The 23,495-nt window shown below is 39.8% G+C and overlaps 1 protein-coding gene across 3 annotated transcripts; it reads right to left on the bottom strand.

Annotated features, from left to right (window-relative positions):
- Positions 1-543: 543 nt before the first annotated feature.
- SPATA18 (spermatogenesis associated 18) lies at positions 544-23,132 on the bottom strand. Of its 3 annotated transcripts, XM_026093765.2 has the most exons (14): positions 22,696-22,777; positions 20,455-20,506; positions 18,996-19,101; positions 18,769-18,884; positions 17,176-17,294; positions 15,079-15,174; positions 10,848-10,982; positions 9,933-10,170; positions 8,916-9,074; positions 8,177-8,352; positions 6,156-6,279; positions 5,725-5,799; positions 4,825-4,870; positions 544-4,339 (listed from the first exon to the last, which is right to left on the bottom strand). In XM_026093765.2, the coding sequence occupies exons 3-14, from the start codon at positions 19,051-19,053 to the stop codon at positions 4,332-4,334; spliced, it is 1,350 nt and encodes a 449-aa protein (XP_025949550.1). In that variant the 5' UTR covers positions 19,054-19,101; positions 20,455-20,506; positions 22,696-22,777; the 3' UTR covers positions 544-4,331. The 3 variants fall into 3 exon arrangements, with proteins under 3 accessions (XP_025949550.1, XP_025949548.1, XP_025949549.1); XM_026093763.2 differs by lacking the exon at positions 20,455-20,506 and having other exon boundaries at positions 22,696-23,132; XM_026093764.2 differs by lacking the exons at positions 5,725-5,799; positions 20,455-20,506 and having other exon boundaries at positions 22,696-23,132.
- Positions 23,133-23,495: the final 363 nt, after the last annotated feature.

Genomic DNA, 23,495 nt, shown 5'->3' on the forward strand with positions numbered 1-23,495 from the left:
TGCTGACATTTTTATTTTCAAACAGCTAACATTTCATCGAGAGCTCTGTTACCTGTTTCTGTAAGGCAGGAATGCTGCATTCTCAAAATCATGAGAAAATTTAAAAATACCACCCACTTTTGGTTTATGAACTCTATTTGTGTTCATACTTTTGCCTTCTAGAAGCACAATGACATGAAATGCTCTAAGTTTGTGCTCTCCTTATTGAGTCAACGGTATACCTTCCACATAAACAGCACACATGTCCATCAGTAAGATCCTAACATACTTGCATGTGTTTTAAACTACCAGAAAACCTGTTTCCAACTTTTCAGACATAAAATGAAATATACACCCTTTTGTTTAGTATAACTGATTTGTATAGTGCATGACTAAAAGAAATACAGAACTGTCCTGAAACTTAAAGTTTAAATCTGAACACAACATGCTCATATAGCTGCAAGCCGTAACAAAGTTTTCCATTTCTTCAGTGCAAAGCTGGACTATTTAAAGCTACAGTAGGAAAATCGTACAATTAATCAAAAATAGCTGACAAATGTTACATAAAGCTGAAGAACACAATTTAATTCTGATGGCACTTTTACAGAATAACAAAATTCTACAGTACATGCATGCAGTATAAAAGTAATCTTCAGATCCCAGGGGATGTATGGATGTATGTTTTCCAGGGAGCATTTTGATAAGTTTTTGCCTTCCCATTTGCTTTCTCTCAGCTGTAGAGTATTTTTGCATTAGTTTACCACAGATGTGCTTATCTCCAGAGCCTCCTGCAGGACTAAATCAACACCACAGTTCATGGCCACCCAGACTAAATGGGACGGCTCCACCAGCCTCCTTCCCCCAACTTTCTCTTTCCTATCAGTGATTTGGGATAATCTAAGATAGTTTCTGAATTCAAATCTTCATTCTGCAGTAGGAATTTTAGCTGAGCAATTTGCCCTTGGTATCTGCTAACTCTGCATGAGAGTCTGCACTTTACGTTATTCAGTTGCAAACACTGAAGAAGGAAGACTGAAGATATTTTGATTCCATTTCCCAGAAATGGGTAATAAAACACCCACAAGTTTAGACTGACTCAGGGATAGCCTTTGAATTGAGCCACACATAATCAGACTTCAAAGAGCCGATGTGCAGGTGAAATTCTTCAGCAATCACAAAGACCCTTGCAAACATGTGTGCTGTCCTACATGAATACCTTGGCCCAATGGTGGTGCTTTTTTACATCATGTGCAGTCATACTTCCATCAATCTAACTCCAAAGGGTTTAAATTAGCTCCAAAAGTAGCCTTCTTGTCCCTGGTATTATCACTTTGATCATGAGTAATACTGTCCTACAATTTTCTTGTAATATAAGCCCCGCTGATATTTGTTTTGGTCACTTCTAAGAGAGAGTCCAGTCTTACAGTACTGATTCTGCTTTGCTGTATTGTACTGATTCTACTTTGCTATATTTGAAAGTGCGGCATTACACAGGCTTGCGAGAAACAATTGATTTCACTTAACATTTTTAAAAGCCTTATTAAAATATCAAATCATCAATTTCATATTCATGCTCCATTCAGAGAATCTAGCAAGCAATTACAGGAATCCCTTTTTATAAAGCTCTTTTGCATTTGACAATTAATTCCATACGATCATACAGACTGATCTTTATTGGTTTGTACACTCCACACTGGCGGCATGTAGATAAAAAGAAGCACAGGAGCTATTAATGTCTGACTTGACATTAAAAGCAATCCCCCTGTCTGGCCTATAGATTTAATTGGCTATAAGTAAGCTGTGCAGGTAACCAGTACAAAACAGTATATTCCTATAAAAAGACTACTGGCTGCAGAGTACAACTGGGTAAAGAGTAAGAATTGTTTAATGAATGAATGAAGTGTTACCATGCTGAGGACTGCCTTCTTATTTGGCTGCAAATGGTCAGCTCCAAAACATTACACAAGAAATTCTGCTACTTTCTCACTGCAAAAACAAGTCATTATCCGTCAGTTTATTAGCTTCCTCTTTAGCTTTGAGGCTACTAGATAACCTGCTGCCTGCTGCAGAACAAGGTGAGATGGTCCACCAAGCACTGTGAACCCATCTTGTACTGCATTTTTAGATCTTGGGGAATACCAGTTCTTAGTGGCATTACAGGTGTATGAGTCTGGGTCTACCCTGTGTCTCACGCTTTTCAAGAAAAACATACTTTCTTGATCTAGTTTTAGTTTTCTTACAGTTGGTATGGAAACCGACCTCACCTCAAAATAATTAAAAAACCAGACATGTCTTGGTAATTACATGCAGAAGTCAAACATAAAATATCTAATTATAAAAAACCCTGCATCTCTTCAGCCCTTGGTAATTATGAAATTCTGAGAAATTCTTAATTTTGCTGCTTGAACCCATACTCAAGACATCTAATTATCCTTGGCTGCAGCACAAGCTGCAGGTGCTCAGTTTCTCCAAAACTGTGGTGCTTTAGTCATGAGATCAGTGCAGAAATATGCAGGTTTTCACAAGCACAGACCCATAGCTGTGACTAACAATCAGGTTCTCAAAAAAGGAAACAGATTGCTTTGCATTTTCTTTTGTGACTTTCTTAGACAACAAGAAACCATACAACACACATGCGTGCTCCTACTTTCATTTGTGTCCCCTTAGTTCTTCCATAGTAGTTCTGTGAATGATCCTCCATGTACAGGATCTCATTTTGCTCTGGTAACTAACAGGCCTAACTCCAATGAAAACACACCTGTAGAACTAGTTTCTCAGTTGTTCCATGGCTCATGGGGACCCATACTAAAGTCTGCCTGAAATCTGATCCTCATATTTGTAGAGCCTTGTGCCAAAGTCTTAAACCACACAAGAAGCAAAGAGAATGGACATGTAAGTCAGCACAAAATCCCTGGAAAGGGATCACAGAATTTGTTCATGTAACTGAATTTTAAGAGGTAATAATTTCAGAACTAACAAAATATGTATTTGTTCATTTTGTTATAGTAATAGTAATGAAATGTCATGTTCCAGGACACAGGATGATTGCAACAGGAGGCAGAAAGGAATTTTTCCTCCCTCTGATTGTTTATATTCCAGAATTGCAGAGATGAATTTGGGAAAATTTCCACATTCCTTTGAAGCATCAGGTATTGACTGGAACGAGACAGTGGGCTTGGTGAATTAAAGGTCAGATCCATCAAGACAAATCTTACGTTCCTATGTAAAAGCGCAAGACCCCAAACAGTCACTTGTGTGGCTTGTATTTAAGGCTGGCCCTACAGATGAGGTTCAAAGAGAAAGACAGCATCAGTTCTCTTAGAAACAGAATTGCTAATATTAAAATCAACTTTTACAAGTTGGACAAAAGAAATTTAAAATTTCGGAAGAAAAACTTTTCGGGTCTTCAAGTTTTATATTTAGAATGTCATAAATACCCACAATAAGTGATAAAGGGCCAGGTTTTTGTGTCTGCATTCACAAGAATTACTAATCTATTAGTCTGGTGTGAAGTCCACTAAAAGTGATACTGACTAGTTAGTTCACCTTAAATTAGGTTTAAATACTTCAAGCCTGCAAACAGTCAGTGACACACTTTCAAAATATTTTAAGGTCCAAATTACAAATCTTTGTGATATTCATTTCTTCAGTAACAGACTGAATTTAACAAGGACTGTTACTGCTTTGTTAAAAGCACACACGTGGCAGTGTGCCTTCATAAACAAACATGAATAAAGTCCTAAGGATTGATAAAATACTGGTAATATATGACAGCTCTGTGTGACTTCTGCATTGTAGTTAGAAAATTCAGATTATCGTAAGGAGAAACTTAAAATGATTGTGTGAGATTCACACATCCTGAGATCAGTGCTGTTTCCTAAAATTGTAAATAAGCACCATTTAATGAAATTGTTTTCAAGTAATAGCTAATCTCAACATTTGTAATGCTTACAATTTTGGTTATATTAAACATCCTATCAAGATGAACTGCATCATTTGGTATCTGGGGAAAGCATTCTAGATGCAATCACTCTATCTACAGCTGCAACATTACAGCATGGGTTCCTCAGAGCTCTGTAAACTTTGCCAGATGAGTATGATCCTGTATTATATGCACCTTACTCTTTTTGTTTTTTTATCAAAAGGGTTGAATTAGTTTTTAAAATTATAAATAAACCTTCTATAATTATAAAAACACACTAAGCAAAAACAACATAAAACCCTCCATTTGGAGCGACAAACAACTGCCATTCACATTATTGTGAGATCTGAGGTACTCATGGTAGAGGAGAAGGCACCACTGAAGTTGACTGATTCGGATGTACTGAATCACAGAAACATATCCAGGTAACCTAAAGCCCTATTGGAAAAAAATACACATTTCAGTAAAACTATTTTTTTCTGAATCTGTAAATTGCCTTAGCTTCAAGATGGGCACAACCTCATACTGTTTAAAAACCTTCACTTCACCCTCACCATCTCTTTAGCTCTCTCTTTGGGTTTTGAAAAGCATGGAGCCAGCAGGCATGCAACTAACTGGCTCTCTTGTGGGAAAGACAGTAAGTTTTACTTGCTATAGAGCTGGCCATGGTATAAAAGCAACCAGCAGCGAGAGAACATGTGACAGTGGTCTGAGTAGGGTGAAAAGAAAGCTCTCTTCCAAGTCAGAAATCTCCGCCCTTTTCCACACAGAGAAAAGAAAAGGGCCACTCATTTTAAAAACAAAACTTGGACAACCATGTTAGAGACAAAGACCTTCAGCATGTTATTTCATCTCTTTGCTCAGTCTCTTAAGGGCTTAATGTGAAAACCACGAGTCATTATGAACTGAGTATGCTCACTTACTTGGGCTTCCACTCCTTAATGGTGAAGAACTGTGGCTTCGAGATAACTGCAAGACAAAAAGAAATGGGAATTCAGTTCCACTAAAGAACTGCACCCAAGAAAGGCACCAGGGACAAGTCAACATTCAGAAAATTTGCACACATTACTATGTCAGTGAAACTCCAATGTTACAAAGTCAAATTCAACAAGTTTTTTGTTCATCTCTTTTACGCTCTGCGCAAAAAAAAAAGTGAGTCTTACCCAAAGCATCTCACATTTTGAATAATACTCACATTTTAAATTGAGGGTACTTATTTCAAATTAATAATACGGGTAAACAATCAGAAAAATATACATGATTTTTGTTGAGATAATTAAAAACATCATGTAGCTATACACAGAACTCTGCTGAGGTTTCACATCATCTTATTTGTACCACTTTAGTTCTTCCTCTCCTGCCCACCCCACACTGATTTCCTGTTCCTTTGAGCCAGTGGAGAGTAAACTTAGATTACTGATTCCAGGAGGCAGGGACCATGTGCTATTTATACATACTGCAAGATGCCTAAAACACTTCCAGATGGTTCAATTCGTTATTTAGAAGAGTACTGAAGCCAGAGGGAGTATAAGGCTATATAGAAAGACAGACTGGACTTCAAATGGGAAAGCATTGTGAGATCCACAGTTAATTGATACTTCTGTGAGTTTAATGATGATCTGCTTCCCATACAATTTCTCCACTGACAATTACACCATGCAATAACTATCTGTCAGGTCAGCTTCACCTCATTCCAAGCAAAGCCATCAATTCCCAATACTAAAATATGCATGTAGCATGTCAGCATTTTTAAAAGGTTGCCTACATTCTGAGTTTAAAATCCCAGATGATGTTTATACTACCAGCTTTCAGCTGGGGCTTACACAATGAGATCGAAGAGGACTCGTGCTATGGCTACGGCTGCGGCTTCTGCTTCTACTTCTGCTCCTGTGAGACCACTACAAGAGAAGAGATTAGCAAACCTCTTTTGAGAGGGACTATTTATTAAAGACAGACTCTGTAAGCAGCCTTACTGTGCTGGAGACAAGGCTTGAGGACACAAAGGGTTGACTTTCTGCCTAAAAAAGGCTCTGCCAACAATCATGCATCTTTACTGCATGATGAAGACAGGAAGGCAAATGGGACTATACATCTATGTAAAACTAAATGCAGGATAAGGATCTAAAATCTGATATTTGATATACACAACTCCAGCCAGACAGGGAGCAATCAAGAATGTATCTTTTTACATTTACAAATAGTGAGTTTAAACGTGATGACTTCTGTTAACGCATTCCTTAACAAAAGTACATACCAGAGCTCCTCTTTTTGTAACTGCCTCTCCCTTCACAATTACAACATCATTTTCAATCAGGGCAGGCCACACATGATAAGCCACCAAGGGAGCTGTGAAATCAGAATCAAAGCTACGACGGTACCTGTTCAAAGACAGAGTATATGACATGTCCACAAGTAAGTGCCAAAAGATAAACATGATGCTTCAAGCCACCAAGGCTGACAAAAGCAGAATAGCTCATATACATCTTTCTTGACAGTATTTCCATACCACTCAGTTAAGTTTTCTTTAAGAATACATGTTAAAGGAACACACTGTTAAGACAAACTCTTAGCAGAGCATACTGTCTACTCATACTCAGAGACACCTTGTATAACCATCTCACACTTCAGATGACTACTAGGCTATGCTCCTGTATACCCTACATACAAGTCAGGACCCTCGGGTCCACTGAGACCAAAACTCCTAAGCAGTCTTTTGGCAATCATAGTCATCCTGTCTTCCCAAAATATCTTGCCAAAACAAGACTCACATAAAGGGTATTACAGAAACACTCAAGCCTGACTATGAAGTTGCATCCTGGTATCCGTGAGAGAGAATTGTATTAGCAAGCTCCTCAGATACTAGTAATAAAACAGTGACTTTTAAACTGAGAAAAAATATTCTAAAGGGCTTTATTAATATAGCAGATATATATTACCTTCCTAAGTCTGCAAAATTGGCTGAATATTACATGTCTGGTTTTATGGATACCAAATAACTGATACAAAAAAAATGTATAAACTATAAAACAATCTTGTAAACAAACAGCCACATAACTCTGCATGGAGGGAGATAGAAGATGCAGTAAAGTTTGGTCAGCCCTTTTATAGAACAGTGTCTTATATAGCTGACAGAGCCATTTCAATTTCTACAAATTTTGCTCCATATCCCTGTAGCACATATATTGCACATATTTATACCATACACATCTATACATATCTGTGATACATACAAATATATATCTCCCACAGCAATACGTATATACATTTTTTGAAGGCCACACACATCAAGTAGACTGAAAAAGCATCCTAAGGCCATACTGCAGCATCACTGCCTTTTTAATTCAGCCAATAGCTCTGGGTATCAAATGGCTACGTGCCCAGTATTGGGACAGGAGCACTAACTAGTCATGTACAACTCCGAACTCTCCTATTGAAGGGCTACTTCTGCCTTCCTATTTCTCTCCTTGGCTTCTCAAGCTCTTCTCGCACCTGGTCTACATTTTATTTTAAGTTATTATCATAAATCTCTTCATTGCTGTGGCTTTTCTTACTCTTGAGAGCAAGTTTCTTTGGAGCTATCGATCCCATTAGCTCTCTTAAAGACTTTGGAAGTACCCTACAGTTCTCTGTCAGCTCACACAGCAGCCAGTCCTGAGCCTAGAGAAGCAAAACTATGCTATGGTGTGCATTTTTTTCTCATAAACAAAAAAAAATCCCATTTCTAAGAGGCATTTTGCTTTTTGCTCAACTCCAGACCAGAAGAGACAGTGGTGTATTAAGATTCATATGTTGTACGGCAGTCACAGCCTGGAGGTCAGTGCACACATGTTGAGGATCCTCGTATCAGGCACCAGCTGCCAGATCTCCGTAAATGTGACTTCTACCAAATGGGCCAGAACGGAGTAACAAAGATGAAGGCATTTTATAAACACTGGAGGCAGAGAGACTAAGCAGGGAAAGGAAAAATGATGTTATTTTACCTCTTAAAGGATAAATTAAATATGCAGAAGAGGCTGGTATATACGGAAAATTGCTCACCTGCTGATTAAAAAAAAAAAAGCTATTAACACTGGACTACATCCTGGCAATTATATACCATCATGAACCTGAAAGACATACTGAATTCATTACAGACCAGGAATATTTGCCCTATATTAATGTTTACCATCAATCTTAAACCTTTACAGTAATTAGGAAAGAAGTGGACTATGCAACTTGATGGATTTTTTCCATCTCTGATTTTTACAATAAGAGTCCATGAAAAGGAGTTCTTACTTGGTCTCATGGAAAAGTTCTCCATCTGTACCAAAAGCAATATCAAGAGGAGGAATCAGTGTCTGCATTGAAAATGCCACACGGCACAACTCTCGAATCAAACTGCTGATCACAATGAAATCAATTTCTGGTGGGAATGAAATCTTTGGGTTGATGTTCATGGAACGAATTACTTCCTGAAAATAAACACAGTAAGTGAGGAATTTGAGCTCACTAACACTTTTACTCATGGGCAAGTATTGAAATCCCTCCTAATTATGCCTCTCAGCTTTCTACATTTAAAAATCATTATAACAAAAGGCTCCCAGCAACATTGTATTTAGGCTATTTCAGAAAATATTAGCTCCAGAAAGAACATGGTGTTATGTTTAGAAATAGAGTATCAGCCATGTCACTGGCATCATTCTTAGGAGGGGAATGCAATTTTTCAGTAGAGTACAGAATTTAAGAAACATAATATAATTTAGCATAAATTTATTTGCTTAACTATAGTTAGACTGTATCTTGCCAATAGTATTATTCTAGCAGAGAGAGATATCACTGTCACAGGCAAATAAAACAAATGACAACTGGGCCATATTGCAATATTATTTTGGAAAATGAACTGCCACAGGACAAAATCCATGTGATAAACTTTTCTTCCCAATTCAAGTCACAGTGAATTTCTAGTTCATACACTCTGATTTCATTAGATGCTGAAACAGATCAACACACCACTCCCCCACCACCCTTAACTTACATTGACACTGGCTTGAACATCATACAGATCCTCATGGCGAACTATATAATCCAGGACAGTGTCTTCAAGTGACTCAGGCCCTGAGTGACCTAGAGACAGAGTTTTTCTTACACGCATTTTGAAATGCCTGTAGGCCATCTTTGCTGCATGAAAAGACTCCTGCAAATATAAAGAACATTTAGTTAAATCCAGAAGACTGTGAGATTAGATTTCTATTAATGGTCTGAAAGGATGAATGTAACCCAGGTCCCAGTTGTAAGGAAGAAGATGGAATGCTGCTGTAGAACAGAAAGCTAAAAATAGGGAGGATTTCTCAGATTAAGCCAAGTGTAATTTATTTTCAGAAGACAGAATTAAAATGCTTCCCACTTAATCTTCTGTTTTTCTGTAAGATACCATCACACATGCAGAGAAGCAACAGAACCACATTCAAAGATATCAAGGAACAGAGTTTAATAATGAGTATTTTATATGTCACAGCCTAACTTGTCTGACAGCAGTACCTCTTTTCTGTTGGCAAGAAAATTTGTACTTAGAAGGTGTAAATTGACTGACAGTTGTGGAAATTCTGTGCTTGGGGTCACATACACTAAGAGACATGCTGCCTCTCTGACACAGGTATGTACTACATCAATTTTACAGAAAACAAAATTAAGCACAGAAAACGGAAAACCATTTTTTCAGGCTTAGCCTGTGGTAAGTGTGAGGTATCTAGGTATTTTCAAGGTACCCAAGAAAACTGGAAAACATATCTACAGGTAAGTGTGAAGCATGATATGGAAAGACTTTTACCTTTCTAAAATATAATCTTTCCAAAAGTATTCCTTTAAATGAAGCAGTATTGCCTAGTGCAGGAATCATCTACCATTCAAGGCCATTCACAGTCTTCCTATGTGCCCCTTTTAGTACCTGTACTGCAGATTACTGACCCTGTTGTAGTGTTTGGACAAAAGCGTATCATGCTTCAGAAAAATGTGAAAAGGACATTAAATTGAGAGTTCAGTTTAACTTTCATACCACAGCTGCAATGTATATTATCCTCTGCACCATCTCCATATCGCTGATGTATGTCCTCAGAAGGGTCTCTGCATCCAAGCGTTCTTGAGCATAAATGTCACCGAAGCGAGCCACCAGGTAGGCATGACGCGAAGCATTTGTAAGGCTGGCTCGGCCAGGTGAGCAGCTCCTCAGGGGAAGCGGACTAGGTGACCTACTCTGACTGTGTCTTGGGGAAGGAGAGCGGCTCCGTGCAAGTCTACAGGAGACATGCAAAGAAGCAGGAAGTCACTTCACTGTCCTCAGATGCCTTGGCCTGTTGCACAGAGTTTTGTGCCAACTTTATTATTATCAGAGTTAGCCGAGATTTTGAGCCAATATAATTAAAGAAGTAAAGTTGCAGCCACAATAGTGGTTAGCTTAGTATTAAGGCACTTGTGTCATTACATTTTGTGGACTAAATCCTGAAGAATAAAATTAAAATAATTCCAAATGTGTGTGCAGCCAAGCACTTTCTTTCAGCGAAGCATACTTTTAACTAGTAAAACTTTAGAGATTTATTCTTTCTCCAGTACCAGTGCAGAGTTGTAAAGTCAAACAAATCAGAATGTAATAACAAGTTCTGCCCTGTAACAGTGTTCAAAGGGGCTTATAAACAAAAATTAACCATCTTTTTATCCTGTATTGTTGCTCTCCGTGTATTTTGTAAACCTGTTCTCTTTGCTGTTTTGCCAGAAACTCAACATAACAGCCTAACATGGTGACATTAACACATTTAGGCACTCTGTTAAAGAGTTTATATTCCTTGATAACAAAGTGCAATAGCTTAGTTTTGTTTACACTTCAATTTAAAATGAGGATGGAGATCATGCTGCCTAACTTCAGTTATTTCTCTGATTCAGTGACTTCAGTGACTTCTCTGATTAACATCCCTACCTGCTTTGCAGAACAGATTTTTGGGCATCCAAGATAGAAATTTCATCCTTCAGTATTTGAATCTGCTGCTCATAGTCATTCAGACGATCTAAATTCCTCAGAGCGTTCTCCTCCTGGGCATGGGAAGCCTTCAAACTTAACCACACAGAATAAAGTTAGTCACAAGATGCCTTTCTACCAATGCAAACCATCTATCAAGTTAATCCTTATCACCAAACAAAAAGAACAGAAGAAATACTGAGCAAGTCAGACTCCTTATGCTGAAATGTAGGGAAATCAAGAGTTAAAAACAAACTCCAAAGCACACTCCCAATTACACTTTAAAATGTACAAGTGCATTGTGGCAGGAGACTGGATACGCTAAACTTTGTCTCACAGGACAGATCACTAGTTAATCTTTGGTGTCCTTGCACTAGCTCAGGTGATGTGGGTCTAAGAAAGACACTGGATTCTCATACTGAGCACTTTACCTACAGTCTCAAACTGCAGAATAGAAAACTGGTTTATTTTCTTATATCAGATCCTCAGGTTCTTCTCTTCGATGGAGTGTTTTGGTCAGAGGATATCATTAATGATGTTACTCAAGCAATGTCAAAATCTTACGATTCTTCTGTTCTTCTCAGTAGAAGTACTTTTAAAATATTGGCAGACAACCAGTTAAGCAAGTTTATCTTCTGTCCTTTACTCTTACTTAGCACATACAGGAAGTATCCCAATATTTGCTTTCCTTCCTAACGCAGATATTACTGTTGTTTTCTTCTTTCTAAAAAATAGTGATGTTTTCTTCTCATTTTGGAAACAATCTGTTCTTCCTTTTCTTTAATGAAAGATCTCAGTGAGATCTGTGAGGATCTGAACCAGTGATAGCCATAACACCTATAATTCGACAAATTTCCTGTTCTGACTTTAAGGAGCAGGATGAGGGAGAAGGCCACAGGGAAAAAAGGCTAGCACATCTGTCAAGGGTAAAGACAGACCTTCTCAGCTAGGTATAAAAAGCAGCAGACAGAATTACAATCCCATGGACGTCCTTACTCAGATTCTTCAGCAACAACTTCTAGCACAGAAGTAGTAAAAGAGGGCACGAGTATTCTAATATAATGAATAATTGGGAAAGACAAGTAGATTTTAGAAGATGATTTCTAGAGATAGAGATTGGGGGAAATCATTAGGTATCACAGAAAAAGGAGAAAAAAAATAATGCTGCACAATACACTTTCATTAGGCTTTACTTAAACTGCCATGCTAGACAATGTAGGATATTAATAACCATACAACAGAAGGGATAAGTAATCATTTCATTTCTGTATTCTTTTCATCTTGTAATTTATCCCTATTCACATAGAGATCCTTCAAAAAGTTTTAATGCAACTTTTGATGCACTTTATCTCACTGCTGTCTCACCTTCACAAAGCTGCCATCTTTTCTTCTGAAAAAAACCCCTATCATAAACACAGATAATGATTACGAATGCAAACACATGTTTAAATACATGCCTGTCTTTATCAAGAGAAAAAAAAAAAAAGAGGAGAGAGCATGTAACAGTTTGAAGCCAGCAGGAACACCTGCATCTTTCGTTATTCATCAGAAGTTCTACAGTAATTCACAAACTTAAGAAAATCTACAACTAAAAATGCATGTTTTTTCCTTCTAAGAAAAGAAAAAAAAAAAACCACCAAGAGGAAAACCCAACTTTAAGACATACACACTTACAGATTACCAGTGCTGACTTTTGTAAATATTAACACCAACCCTTTCCATGCTAATTAAACCTACACAGGTATTAACTTTCACCTATTTTATTGTTCAGTCACTTTACTGCCAAATATTAATCTGAAAGCAGGAGAGATTTATCATTTTTCTGTAATTTTTAAGGAATTGTAGATGCTGCAAAAAAGCATTAATAGGAACAAACAGGCAAAATATAGTTCTTGGGAAAATCAGAACAGTTTTTATAACTCACTTTTCAGTTAAAGACTAAAATCCATTCTTCAGTGCTTTAAACTCCCCAGTATAACCACTTAAAAATAAAGTAGACATCTTAAACCAAACAGTTCCTTAGGAGAAAATACAACAGCTTTCAGAATGGGGGTCAAGTATCTGCTTAATGCTGCTTGGAAAAATAGCCCAACTGCTATCCTCCAGTTTAAAATAATTGGCTAGGAATAAAGCCCCTCACAGTTCCCCCACTCCTCAGGCTAGACCTGACTCGTTCAGTCAGATTACACTGAAATTCAAGGCAAGCACAACTCCACCAGATCCACTCCATCTCGCCAGACGCCTGTTTAACCTATTCTTAAAAGCCCCCTATTACAATGAATATTTTGATATAATGAAAACTCATGCTGGTTGTGGGAGTTAATTATACTAAGGCTAGACTACTTTAGCTCTAGCAGCCCATACGACTGAGATGGCTTGCAAAACACTGGTTGAAGTGTGTGAGACAGACATACAGACTATAGACATGAGGAATGAGATCATCAGCTATTCCAAAAATCTCAGGAACCAAGCTAACAGACAAAAATGCAAAGGATATTCCTGGTAAATTGTTCTTTAGGTAAAAAAAAATCCTGCCTGAAGTGTGACAGAGATCAGTCCTGACCTCAGCTTCTCTATTTTTAGAAGGGCTCTGGTCTTGACAGATGGGTAAAGACAAGGCAAATCTGATCCTACCCAGCCAAAAGTCTTCAAACCTTGGTAAAATGATTCACAGAAGAGGAACAACAGTACCTTCACTTCAATCAAAAGTAAAAGACCTAGGTAGAAGGTGCAAATGTAGCGTGCCAACTAAACTGAGGGTGAATATAAACCATATGTATGAGGAGATTACAGAATTCCTGCATTCACAGGAAGACAGGAATGTTTTCTTCTTCTGTCCTTAGTACACATATGGCAGCATGAATTTCTGCACTACCTGCCTGAGACCTATGTATGGGAAATATGAGAGGCTCTACTCCCAACTAATTGTTCTTAACCGGAAGACAACAGTCACGTTATTTATCTAAGAATCAAGGAGCTACTTTTCATGAGCTACTTTTCACCTAACAAATCAAAGCAGCCCATCTTACAGGCACATGCATTCAGAACCCAGGAACCCATCTAAAAAGCTAAAGCTGGAAGTGATCAACACTATCCTAGAAGCAACAATAAACATCCAACAAGTGATATTCAACTTGGTAGAGGCAGCTGAAGCTCTAATGGCCTGTGGGGTTTTTGTTTGATCATTTTTATCAGGAGCAGTTCATCCACTTAGTTGCCCTGAAAGAAAACAGACTCATGGACAGTCACATCCCTTCCTATAGTGTAAGTGGGAAAGTTAAATCTCCTTCATTTTCAAGAAGTGCAGCAACATTATTTAACTAAAAGGCTGCGAGCATTTTTTTTAACAAGCCTGACTATATTTCTTTTGTTGAAATGTCATTATCACAAGAATCCATATGCTGTTGGGAGGAATTTCAGCTACCTTCATATTCTTTTCTGACAAAATAATAAAAAGAAGACCTAGGCTATATTTCATAACAGTGAAGAATTAGTACTGCCTCTAGAACTGCTTCTACGTCCACCACAAAGGAAAATTAGTTTTAAGGACCATTGTATTGAAATGGAAAGGAAGGTCCCTCAGCTGCACTATTATACTGATCCAGATTAACTTCCCAGATATGATCAACACACTTAGAAGCTCAAAAGAACATTTGTAAACCAGAGACATCAACATTACCAATAGTCATGACCACTTCTCTGCAGATAGGCAAAAGGATTTGACAAAACTAGTATAAAAGAAACAGCTTCATAAAGAACTTCATCTTAGAGTGCTTTAACTGTCTTTTATTTAACACACATGCTCCTTCCAAGAGCATCATAGCAAATTACAAAGAAAATGGTTTCCAGCTAGATTCAGAATATGGTTCTCTCATATTTAACTTCATCTACAGGACTCAAATGCTCTCCAGTTGCTAATTTCAAAGTGCTCTTCCTCTACCATAAAGGAAAAAAAGATACTACAGGTTCAGCCAGAATAGGGGTTCTTCTTACCCTGAATCTATTTATATGTTAACTCTCTCTCTATATAACACAAAGAGACAAAGCTACAGGGATGTTAAGGAGTTACACCTATTTTTTGCTATAGCATAGGACATTTATGAATAAACAGAACCCCCTCAGGTAAATGACAGACTGTGCTGCTGCATGCTGACTTATTGCCACAAATACCCCAAAATTAGATTTTTCTTACGCTGCTTTTAGCTGAACGATTTCATCTTCTGCTGCCAAAAGAGTAGTGGCTGATTTTGCCTTTGTGTCTTCAAGAGCCAACTGGGTTTCGGTCAGACTGCAAGAAAAATTAATAACCTTCATTGCAAAGGTACAGATGCCACCACAGAATTAAATACAACAAGCTGACCTGTTTCAGCAGACCAGTTCCTTGACAATTTAACACGAAAACAATCACAGTGGGCTTTGTGCAGGCTATCAGCACACAAATAGTTTACGAAAGTCATATCTGACAAAGCAGTAATAGAATTATTTTGCTACAATCCATTATTCTTCATGAAGGCTCAGTTCCAGTTTCTCCATGTGTTTCAACAATTTATGGCAGTCAGATTGGCTTCACTGCCCATAAACGCAGTACCATCTTGGAACATGAATTCTCTTTCTCCTACACCTGCACACTTGCCTGTCAATAACTGCATGACCACATCCCTATACTCCATCATCTTGAAAGGATTACTTCTGAAACTTTCACGCTTGAAATACCTCTTCCCAACTCTCTGCTTTCCAGAATCCTATGTTTGTAAACCACGGCCAGCTCCCTGCCCCCTCTGGCCTGACTGCACAGAGAAATGCAATCCACACCAGAACAGTGTAAACTCTTTACCACTGATTCTCCACTACTTACAGGAGCTAATCCCAAACTGCCTTTTCTTGTACTGCAACCTGTCACACACTCACTCCAATATTTAATAGCAGCTAAGTTTCCGTGTACTTCTCACCTTGACCATCCAACATTCAGCCTTTCTCCAGCTCATCAAATAATCTTTTTCAATCCATACAGGAGGAGAGGATAAAGTGTCTGACCCTTAAACCAACCTTCGTATGTATCTGACTCTTCACCATAGTTAGAAAAGTCGACTGAAAAAAATTCCTTTGCTTATTAGAGCTTCCAGGCTGAAATTAATTTTGCAAAATTACCTAGTTCTGATAAATTATTTGAAACACAAAGAACAAACACCTCTCCTACCAAATCCTTTCAACTGTCGGGTCTTTCTCCGTCCCACCTTGTCACTTCCAATACTTAACGTATATTGAGAGATTGCAAGATTTTTTGTCCTTTTATCTCCTTTCCAAGGGGGTGCACTGATCTTTAACTCAGAGAAGACTGCGAGACTTCTTTGATAGCCAAAAATTAGAATGGCTGCATTCATCCAAGATGAGATATAACTGATACTCACATGAAAGCAGGAGATACTTACAAGAACAGGATGCAGGATGAAATATTCTTTCTATTGAAACTATTTTCTCATATCTTGCTAGTGCAGCCTAAGAACTTAATATATTCCTGGAATCACTTATTAAAAAAACTGATTTATATCACTTTTTGTATTGACTAAAAGATTGTGAACATTCATTGTTGGAATGGATGAGAACATGTCTATCACTTGGAGCTACCTCTGATAAGTCCTTGGAAGTGGCACTAACTGCACTGATTTGTTTCTGAAGCAGGTAAGTAATTCTGGGACTACAGTGTTCTACAAAGAATGTTTTATACAACTGTATGAAAACTGTTCAGTGCTAGTCAATATTTGAAAACATGTCTTTCTTTCTTCCTCCATCTTGCCACCATGGGTTTTGATCTTAGATGCTCACATACCAATTACATACCATAACTAATTATACTGCTGTAGGTCCCTCAATAAAGGCTAGTCCAGAGCTACTCAATTGTTTTTTTTATCAAGGTCTACTCAGCATGCAAGTCTATCAACTGCAGTTCCAATGGATGGTCATGCACTGTACAAAACCCTCTTGCCTGATATACTGACATGTTTTACAGCTCTTCTGCCAGAATCAAAACCTACAGAGTCAACTTGTGAACACAGGTATGATTGTATCATTTGTATCCAACCTGGGACACAGCTGGCCTTGGGTATACAGATCAGCATTTTCAAAATTTAGACAATCCAGAGCCTAGATATATTCTGAAGCTCTGATTTTATACCAGAAACGAAAAATTTTACAAATCTCTATTAGTATTTAGATTGGAGGAAAAAATATGTCTTGTTATTGAAAAAAAAACAAAAAAAACCAAAAAAAGAATCACAGTTAATTCTCCTACTCTTGCTGCACATGGCTGAGCTGTAGACGAGTAGCAGTCAGTTCTTTCTGCAGCTCTTGCAGTTCAAAAGTCTGACTGTTGGCAGACTTTCTCAGCTGCCTCTCTTTCTCCATTGAATCCTACAACGGAACACAAAATCACACTGCTTGAATGTTCTACCTTATGGAATCCTTCAACAATGTCAGATAGTATTATAGACATAGCTATTTCTAAACATTTCAGTAAAGAACATTTCTAAAGTAGATGGAGACAAAAGCAACTGCATGCTTTCTAGAGGCACTAGCAATACCTTCTAGGCACAGAAAATAGCAAAGAGATTTAACTATATTAGGAAAAATATTCACTTCACTTAACTTCATGATAGAGAATATAGGAGGTCTGTCGTGTATTTACCATCTGTATACACATCAGCATGACAAAGTGTTCTTACAGATGTGTTATATAGTCGTTTTTTGACAGTCTTCTGACTGACTATGCCACCAAATCAAGTAAAGCTATTGTGAATTCATGCATGCAAAATTACAAGAAAAGTTATTAGAATAGATCAAGAAACTGTTGTAATTCAAGAAGGCACACTACTACACATGCAACTCTGTCTATAACAACCCATGGATGTGCCTGATACTACCATAATTAAACGGGTAGCTATGCAGTGGGCTTTCCTTTAAATTTTGAATGTCATGTGCAATGACAAATCCATGATTGGTGCATGGATTGTCATTTAATAACATCATAATTTTACATTTTATTTTTTGTCAGAAAAGTTAAAGCAAGCAACCTTACTCCTGCAGCACACTGGAATCTGAACCTATGGGATATCACTTTTCATTTATCCTTACTGAAATTGTGAACAATTTTAACAAAAGAGGCTTACAAATGAGAAGTCAGAGAGCAGGGAAACATCACTGCCAGATCATAAGATCTTCAGCATTTTCCCCTAGTCTGCATCAAGTAACACTTATTTTCTTTCAAAGAATACAAGCATAGGGCCACAGTGGATCTGCCTTTCCTGCCAAACTGTTATTATTACAACCCTCCTAGTACATATCACACAGAGGAAAATTAAAAAAATACATAATAACTCCAAACTTTAGGTCAGGAATGTGGTGGCATCATGATTGGCATGAGCAGATTTTTTTTCTTCTAGAAATTACTATAATGTTCAGATACTAAGCAAACATTGCTCTTCAAAAAAGAAAAGGAGCTTACAGTTAAAAGCATGGAGTTTGATATACCTTCATAATACTTCTTATGGTATCTTTGTCAACCTAAGACAGTAAACCAGCATAATTCTTTATCTAGGTAAGGAAAGCTATCCAAGAACATAGCTTCTCCTACAAAGCAAATTAATCCATACTGTCATTCATTTTTGCAAAACAGCAGCAGCTCTAGAAAGTCAAATGCAATTTCAATTACCTCTTTTATTTCTCCTTCAAAGGGAATGGAAACTGAAAGGGAGAAATAGCATAGCTGTCTCCATGAGGAACCAAGGACATAATTCATTAAGCAAAATCAGGGAAGGAAGTAATAAACCTCTCTTGCAGGTATAAATCTACACCATTTTATTCTCTTAAAATAAATTTTCCTACATACCTGAGTGAGAGAGAGATTAGTTTCAAGGGGCCTTCCTGAAGTAGCACTGGAAAAACAAGTCCCTAGCCATGGCAGAAGACGAGATTTTATTGTTTCCACACCTGCATAATGCCCACCTAAGAAGACACATATATTAAGAATTTGTGAGAACACCTAAAGCAAGAGCCAGTGTTTAAAAAGAAGACAAGTGTGAAATGTGTTAGTAATAAGACAAAGCACTGATTTACCTTCTCGAGCTGTTTCATTGAGGATTGTAAAGAGCTGCCCTTGAATCACGGAGTTCATTTCTATTATTTCACAACATCGGTTCAGATTCTGATCACAGGAATTAATCTGTAAATTAGAAGTTTTAAAACATGTCTGGTCTTTTTTACTTAAAATGATTCCTGTTACAATCATAACATAAAAGGCTTCCTTCTAATTACATCTTCAAACCTCTTGTTACTGCCTCCTTTACCATAGCTAGAATGCTTACCTTCAAAAGGTTCATGTTGTTAACAAAGAGACTAGACATCAGGACTCCATCACCCACTTAAGTCATGGAGAACAAAACTTACTCCTTTCCCCCTTCATAAAGAGGGTATAATCACAAGTATGACTCAAAGAAGGATCATAAAGATGTCTTTAACACTGAATTTTTAATGTCATAATATAGGAGACGGTTGGATGAAAAATCATATATTAGCACAAAAGAGGATTTTACATATTAGCTGAAATAAAACATTTAAGGTTATTATCTTTCTTTGTCAATAGCCACATGAAGCCTCCATGCAATTTTACTTTATTTTTAAGAGTTACCAAGTGAAACAAATACTACTGAAGAATGGGCAAAACCCACCATTATGCCTAGGAAACAACAGAACAGCAAAATTACATCACTTTCAGAAAATACAACTCTGAAAACAAATTAATGGAATTGAAATCTGTCCAGGATGCTACTGCATCTGCCAGGAAAACACATACTTTGTACCTGCTTCTTCAATCTTTATTCGTAACCTGTATATCATCTTCAGCATGGATCTCCCTCTAGGTTTTCAGGCTTCGATGGCTTCATATGACTTTTACAAGCTATCAAAACAGCTAAAAATTCTCAGCCATTTCCCAGTAGCCTTACATTTAGATTACTGCAACATGCTTTTCTCTGGCCTCAAGGAACACAATCTCACACTACTAACATCCACCAGAAAGTGCATTTTTCCAGCACATTACACTGATATAACACCCCATGGTGTTCCCATCTGTCAGGTCCTCCTTCTCTATAATAGCAGATTGAAGCTGACCATCTTCATTTCCCAAGACCTCAAAGACTATCCTTACTTCATTTGTTATGGAGAGCTCAGCTATCATTCTTGATCAGCCCCGATGTCTACCTTCACCATCCATTTGCAAAATTTTCAGAGGAGTCCCTTTGTTCTTTCTCCTCTGTTGTCCTGCACTCTGTGATATCTTTTCCAGCTGCCTTCAAACTGCTCCTTAAAATTCTCCCTTACTGTGAATCCTACAGCAAGTTTGACTGGCTGTTCATGCACTACAGATCCTAGATACAATGAAGTAAAAAAAAAGAACTGACTTCTCTTGAAAAAGCTGCATCTCTACTCAGCATCTTTACTCATCTACTATAGCACATGGTAGATGGTTACAGGCTCATGACCAAAACAACTATCAGTGTCCTGAAGTGATACACACCTAAAATGCCAGGGCTGCAAATTCCGTGTTAGGGGACACAGGAGCGAGCACCCTGTGAAGACAGTTTCTGATTAGAAACTTCGAATACGATTTTCAAATATCAGTTCTCTTCAGCTTCTTATCTTCCCTTTAATTTTACCCCTTCTCTCTGCTTTCCTTGTTATATCTCCTCAACCTGTTATCTCCTCCTCCTCACAAAGTCACTATGCTGCAATCGTCTTGTAATCCTCCATGCATCCTGCCACATCCATCTCCAGCCTTTTCCTTCTCCATACCTGAAATTCTTTGCTTATAACTACTTCCCTCCTCCTGAAGGCTTTCTGTAACCGTGCTCTCTTGCAGTGGTTTTTCTTGGTGATAACAGATATCTTTCCGAGAAGGACTGGGAAGCTAGCTGCTGCTGTTCTCACATTCCTCTCACTTTTAACTTCCTTTTCCTCACACTGTATTCTCTGGGCCACACACTATTTCTTCTGAATGCGCCTTCACCCTTCATCTTTCCACCTACTGTTATTTTTCCTGATGTATCCCACCATCTATTCCAAAAAATTATTTTTTCTTCCTCTCTGATTCTGACTCAGTCATTACAGCTCACCCATCACTTTTAACTTCCCATCTTTGCCTTCAGTGAACCTTGTCATAGGCAAAAAAATAGCTTACATTGTGAATGCTGACAGACAATAGATAATTGGGGGGGGGGGGGGTTGTGAATGTCCAAAATTGAGCTTTTGAACTTCCAAGCAGAAGTCTCCTACTTGCTAGCTACAACCAGTAGCTAGCAAGTATGGGCTGGTTGCAAATTTTGGTAACACCTGGACTAAACAAAAGTGGCATGTCCTGAGTCCTGCAATTTATAAAGAGATATGAGACAGAAACAACCAATTAGGAAGGCTAATCACACATTGTACTTCTGCACATAGGCTATTTAGATTAGGAAAACCAGAAACTTGTGGTTCCAGAAAGAGCTGGTGCCAAAAAGAAGGCTTTCTGAAAAGAAGCTGTTTCAAAAAGAAGAAAGTGAAGATCCTGGTTGGAGGAAAGATCCTGGAAGTGGAGGAAGGTCCTGAAGATCAGCAAGATGTATGGAGACGAATGGTGGGAAATGCCCAGGGACCTTGGTGGACAATGTCCAAGACTGGTAATGGCAAATAGCTGCACGGCAGGAACAGACATGACTTTCTGCCCAACTGCCCAGATCAGAGGGTCACCCCCCAGAGCAGCGACCTCCCTGTCGGGAAGCCGAGACCTAGTGAACATAACAGCAGGGAGGGAGCGAGCGAGCATGTGAGCTCTGATCTTGTTGGTTCTTAAATAAACCCCAGTATCCAGATCCACTGTGGGTTATTGTTTACTCTGTCTCTCCCGTGACAAACCTGCACAAGACCACACAAGTGCAAGTCTCAGACTCTTGCACAGGGACACTTACCTCTGCTCCAGCACTGACACCGACTCAACATCAATTTGCCTTTTCCCAGTCTCCTTTTTTCCTGCCATTTTCTTCACAGGTACTAAATGTCCTGCTAGGTCATGTTAAACAACTGTAATTGTTTCTCCAAATTGATAGAAATTAATTTTCAAAACCTAGAAATTATTAATCCAATGGTAGCAGAGGGAGGGAAAAAGAGTCCCTTCTTCCTCCGAGTTTCCCAGCACAGTATCATTGCCCTACGTCTGCCTTCCAGATCTCATGATGTCGTCCTCGTGTGCTGTAACGTGCACGTTTTTATCACTCAGCGGCAGGAAGACCCCTGCCCTTCCCCAGAGCAGCAGAGAGAGACCCCCGCGAAGGGCCTCCGCGGCCAACACAGACCACTGCCCTCCGCCTGCCCCTTCCCTCTGCGGCCTGTCTTTAGAAGCACCCGCGGGGGCGGGGGGGTGTTAATATTCAGCTACTTTTGAACATCGAAAGCCGCGGCCTGACCAGCGTTTCTATGTACATGAAGCTAAATAAATAAACAAACAAACTAAGCCGGAGCGGCCACGACGCCCATCCCCTGGCGGCGCCGTGCAGGCGCCGAGGCGCCGAGGTGACCGCAGGCCGCGGCGGCAGCGGCCGTTGGCGTCCGTTGCTCCGCCGGTCACCGCGGCAACGGCGGCGCTGCCCGGGCGCCATGGCAACGCCGCTGCCGCCCGCCGCCCTCGCGCGGGCGCCGCTGTCCAGCGCGGGTGAGCAGCACGGGGCCCCCGCGCAGCCCCTCGGGGACGGCGGCGCGGAGCTCCCGCCGGCGGCGCGCAGCCCACCTCGTAGTCCTGGTACCAGCTCTCCAGCTTCTGCTGCAGCACGCGGCCGCTCTCCGTGCTGACCAGCCTCCGCAAGCCGTCGGCCATGGCTCGCTGGCGGCTCGCCCAGCGGTGGGGGCCGGGGCTGGGGCGGGCCGCATAGGTTCCCCCACCCCGTCCCGTCCCGTCCCGTCCGTCCCCGCGCGGCCCTCCACCGGCGGCGGCAGCGCGGGGGGAGCTGGTGCCGCCGGCCGGGACCCGCCGCTCTGCGCCTGCAGCCGCGGCCCCGCCGCCTTTATAGCAGGGATTGTGAAACGCACTGACGTGGGCCGGGCCGGGCCCGGCGCGGCCGCGGCCGCCAGGGCGACGCGGGCAGGGCGCGACGCGGCTGTGGCAACGCGAGGCCGCCCCCGCCGGGCCCGGGCCCACGCGCGCCGGCAGCGGCCCTCCGCCCGTCAGGCGACGCCGTGGCGCCCCTCCCCGGCCGGGAGGAGGCAGCTAGAGACAACACGGATTTCATAGCGTCCCCCAAACTGCACTTCCAAAACTTTAAAATGGGGGGGGGGAAAGACCAGTTTGGGTTAAATACAAGTAAATCAAAGACTTATTTATGATCTGTGGGTAGGAACGCAGGCGCATTCACGTGTACGTTTCTGGGGGTCATTCTCCACATACGTTGACAGATATCACTTAAAACAAAATTTAGCCTTTGCTGATTTATTTCAGCAACAAAATTGGTCTCTGAGGTTGTACTGCAGATATTGGGAAAATAAGGTCGTTCACAGCCGGTATTATCATCGTAAGAACAGCGCTGATCTGCA

Source organism: Dromaius novaehollandiae, chromosome 4 (genome assembly GCF_036370855.1).
Source record: "Dromaius novaehollandiae isolate bDroNov1 chromosome 4, bDroNov1.hap1, whole genome shotgun sequence".
NCBI classification, from domain to species: domain Eukaryota; kingdom Metazoa; phylum Chordata; class Aves; order Casuariiformes; family Dromaiidae; genus Dromaius; species Dromaius novaehollandiae.

What these genes read in the sequence shown, in the direction of transcription:
- SPATA18 (XM_026093763.2), bottom strand. Translation starts at nt 22,782, where the DNA reads ATGGCCGACGGCTTGCGGAGGCTGGTCAGCACGGAGAGCGGCCGCGTG. An exon ending in AAATCTGTTCTGCAAAGCAG is followed by an intron (nt 10,171 to 10,847) that starts GTAGGGATGTTA and finishes TGTCTCCTGTAG; the next exon opens with ACTTGCACGGAGCCGCTCTC. An exon ending in TTACAAAAAGAGGAGCTCTG is followed by an intron (nt 5,800 to 6,155) that starts GTATGTACTTTT and finishes CTTCTCTTGTAG; the next exon opens with TGGTCTCACAGGAGCAGAAG.